The sequence below is a fragment of the Poecilia formosa genome, unplaced genomic scaffold, assembly GCF_000485575.1.
Source record: "Poecilia formosa unplaced genomic scaffold, Poecilia_formosa-5.1.2 Scaffold105, whole genome shotgun sequence".
NCBI lineage: Eukaryota > Metazoa > Chordata > Actinopteri > Cyprinodontiformes > Poeciliidae > Poecilia > Poecilia formosa.
In genome coordinates, this window is record NW_006800044.1 from 851,653 (window position 1) to 855,266 (window position 3,614).

At 36.8% G+C, this 3,614-nt stretch overlaps 1 protein-coding gene across 1 annotated transcript; it reads left to right on the forward strand.

Annotated features, from left to right (window-relative positions):
• Positions 1-702: 702 nt before the first annotated feature.
• On the forward strand, positions 703-3,608 carry LOC107837020 (uncharacterized; the record flags this gene model as incomplete). Its single annotated transcript, XM_016675068.1, has 5 exons — positions 703-1,515; positions 1,630-2,013; positions 2,106-2,393; positions 2,498-2,794; positions 3,244-3,608. Coding segments are annotated over exons 1-5 (1,377 nt in total), but the record flags the coding sequence as incomplete, so codon positions are not given.
• Positions 3,609-3,614: the final 6 nt, after the last annotated feature.

Below are 3,614 nucleotides of genomic sequence, written 5' to 3' on the forward strand. Positions count from 1 at the left end.
ATTTTGTTTGCCAGCTAATCCAAAAATCTGAGATTTGACCTAAAAAAGCAGAAAAAAGGTTAAAAAATGAGATCAGCATTGAGTAGCCCAACCTCTGTTGCTGCTCACATATAAATAAAGTTTTTAAACATGCATAATGCCAGCATTTCCAGTAAACTAATGAGGATGTTACTATAAATACATAAAAAAAGATGCCTTCAGAAAGGGCATGAGCCCCACACCCACGGTTTGTGGAACGGGGGGATGCCGAAAGGGTGGTTCGCCCTGGCCACCAAACAGAGTGAATATCTGACAAAAAATAATAAGAAAACTATATTTATGGGATAATTTTGAGTTCTTGAATAGTTTAAATGCAGCTTTTATTAGATTACTGCTTCTCTTTGCTGATTTTTTTGCTCCTGTCTGCTTTTTTTGTTTATTTTTTTGTTTGTTTTTTCTTTTTTTTTATATTTTAGTACTTTTGAGCAAATAGGGACCCACCACCACACATTACAAATACTTGAAATTCCTTACCTGATCTTAAGATTTTGATCAAGATAATAAAAATGAGAGGCATGGTAAATAAGTAGTGAAGACAGAACAGATGCCGATTACTTTCTTAAATTGTTTATAATTCCAAACAAATGTAAACAAGGAAGTGAGCTAGTCCATTTTTGAGATATTGTATTTAATTCATAATTTCTGATTATGAATTCTGAGAATAATCATTTTTTGTGGTGTGAACTTATTCTTTGTTCATGTGAATTTTGAAACCAACACAGTCTAAAATATGAAGATGATTCTCTTAAAGGGTAAAAAAAATGGGGAGATGGCAAAGTAACTGTAAAGTAGCCATTTTCTTTCTACAGTACTCTGATAACTTGAGCTCATGCATGCAAAACACAACCCACACTACAAAGTCATCTTTGCTTTTCAGATGAGAACTTAGTCAGGTGAAAACAAAAAAGCGGAACAGAAAGAAACTGTAGGAAGCTTTGTTAAAGATGGGTACCAGTCTTTTTACATCTTTGGAACATTTTAACTGCACAGAAATGGAAATTAAACAAAATTTGGTTGACTTAAAATGGTACAAAAGATTTTGTTTGTATCTTTAATTGTAGTAATCTGTGTTTTTGTGTATTTATTTCTAGGGTTTCCTGTGTCCTGTCCTCTCTGTTGATTGATCCCAGCTGTGTCTAGTTCCCTGATTACCCTGCCTGTGTATTTAAACCCACCTGTTGTCTTTGCCTCTTGTCGGGTCCTCGTCTATTGTACGACTGTCTGTCACTGCATGTCTTGTTCCTCCCAGTTGTTACTCATGTTTCTGGATTCTGTTACGTTTTGGACTTGTCACTAAACACTTTCTAATGTCTGCCTGGGCCTACGAGCGTGTTCCTCACCACAAACATCACATCATGACATTAATGATAAGTTGTTTCAATAAATAATACTACTGCATCTAATTTGTTTCTTTCAGATACCTTTACATCAAGATGTTTTGGTTTAGACATTTGCTCCGGCACCTCTGGTTTTTGGGTACTTTGGTTTTCTTCTTTTGAACGACATGATATTACATACCATCTGAAATTTGATGCAACTGATTAATTTTTACTTCCATAATTTTGACTTATAACTACTTTTCTCTTGCAGGATGTCTTTACTCGGCAACACAAGCTTGGCGCGTTGACATGCCAAGAAATATCAAAGGATTGTTGAATTCCTGCCTCGTTATCCCTTGTAGCTTTGACTACAATCGGTATCCACCTAAAAGAGCAGACAGAGTTGTTTGGTACCAGTATGTGAGCAGGGGATATCCTTTGGTTTATGACAACTGGTACCCTGGAGATGTAATTAGCATGTATAGAGGAAGAACCTATGTATACACTTCTACATATAAAAAATCATGCACTCTAGAGATTGAACGTGTGAACTGGAATGACCACAGACAAAAGCTTTATCCTTGGGTGGATCCAGAAAATGTTGGATCTAGCACATATGCATTCTATGACACAACTGTAACAATTGAAGTAATTGGTATGTTTGTTTGTTTTGGGATTTTTGCCTTGAACATCAGTTCATTAGTATGTCATTGAAAAAGTTTTTAAGTTTTTACATTTCCTTTGTAGGACAGCCACAGCGACCACAGATTATGATCTTCGGTGAAAGAAAAGTTGGAAATTCTGTAACAGTGCAATGTTCTGCTCAACACACATGCTCCACCCGTCCGCCAACTCTTAGCTTCAACATCGCAATGAAAAACAAAAAAGTTATCCATACTCAGCTATCTGATGGCACTTCTAAGACAACTTTAACAGCCACTTTAGACTTAGAGACAGACCTTCAAGTCGTTAAGTGCACTGTCGAGCACCCAGGAGGTAAAACGGCAACAACATCTGAAACCTTAACTGCACAATGTGAGTGATAACTCTCAAGATTAAAATCAGCATCACCTCTGTCCTAAACTTAGGTTGTCTGTCTGGAAAAGCTTTAACCATTCTTTTGTTCTTTGTGTTTTTAGGCTCCATTTTACCACTGAGCATTAGCTCTTTGTCAACTGAATATCTAGAAGGAGTTGCAAGCCAGGTAACATGTGAAGCTTCATACACTTGCTCCAACAATGCACCAGTTCTCACGTGGAACTACGCTAACATGCCAGTTAATACTAGAGATATTAAATCCTCTGGGAGTTCGAGGAAAACTGTTTCCACATTGGCATTTACGGCATCAGCTAAAGACAATGGAAACTATCTGACATGTTCTGCAAGATTTCCTGGAGGACAGACCCAGCAGAAGAGCACCACCATATGGGTAAAACGTGAGTGCCAATCATAGTTAAAATTAGTACTTCTTGTGAAAGTACTTCTTTCATAATTTTAAGGAATTATTTACTTAAAGCCAGCTCTTATATCTTGCTGAAAGGTTACTTGTAAGTTAATTTTGTCTTATTTCAAGTGTATTAAGATACTAGCAGTAGAAACTACCAAAAATGCTTGGTTGGATTTTTTGTTTTTGCAGTGAAGGCATTTGAACCCTGTAAGTCACTATTTAGGAGTTAAGGTGACTTTATTTTCCCACCACTCTATTTAGTTGCCAAATGCCACCAGAGAACAAATATTTGAAAAAAGACAACAAATAATACTATTAGAAATATAACATTCAAATGTAGACATCTATGGTCTGTCCAGGGCAAATCAGTTCAAATTAGGCTTAAACTAATGTGGCCCATCAAAGCTTTGTACCATTTTGTTTTTATGTGTTTTACAGGAAACATGCTCAATCTGGATTGGTCTTTCACTACTCCAGGAAGTGTAACAGGAATGAAAGGGTCATGTGTCATCATTCCTTGCAAGTTTTCCTACAGCAAAACCCAACCGAGTGGCCTCCAAGTTGTCTGGTACTTGTACCAAAGTAATGGACGTCCAGACGTATTCAACCAAAAACAGTCAAATATTTTGAGCAGATATAATGGGATAACACATTTGAGTGGCTCTGTGTCAGACAGTAATTGTAGTCTTAAAATAGATCGGCTGGACATGTCTCACAATGAGGATAAACTCTATCCATGGGTTGATATCAACCCAATTACCTCCTACCACTCACAGGGACACTCATTTTTGGATAAAAGCACCAAAATT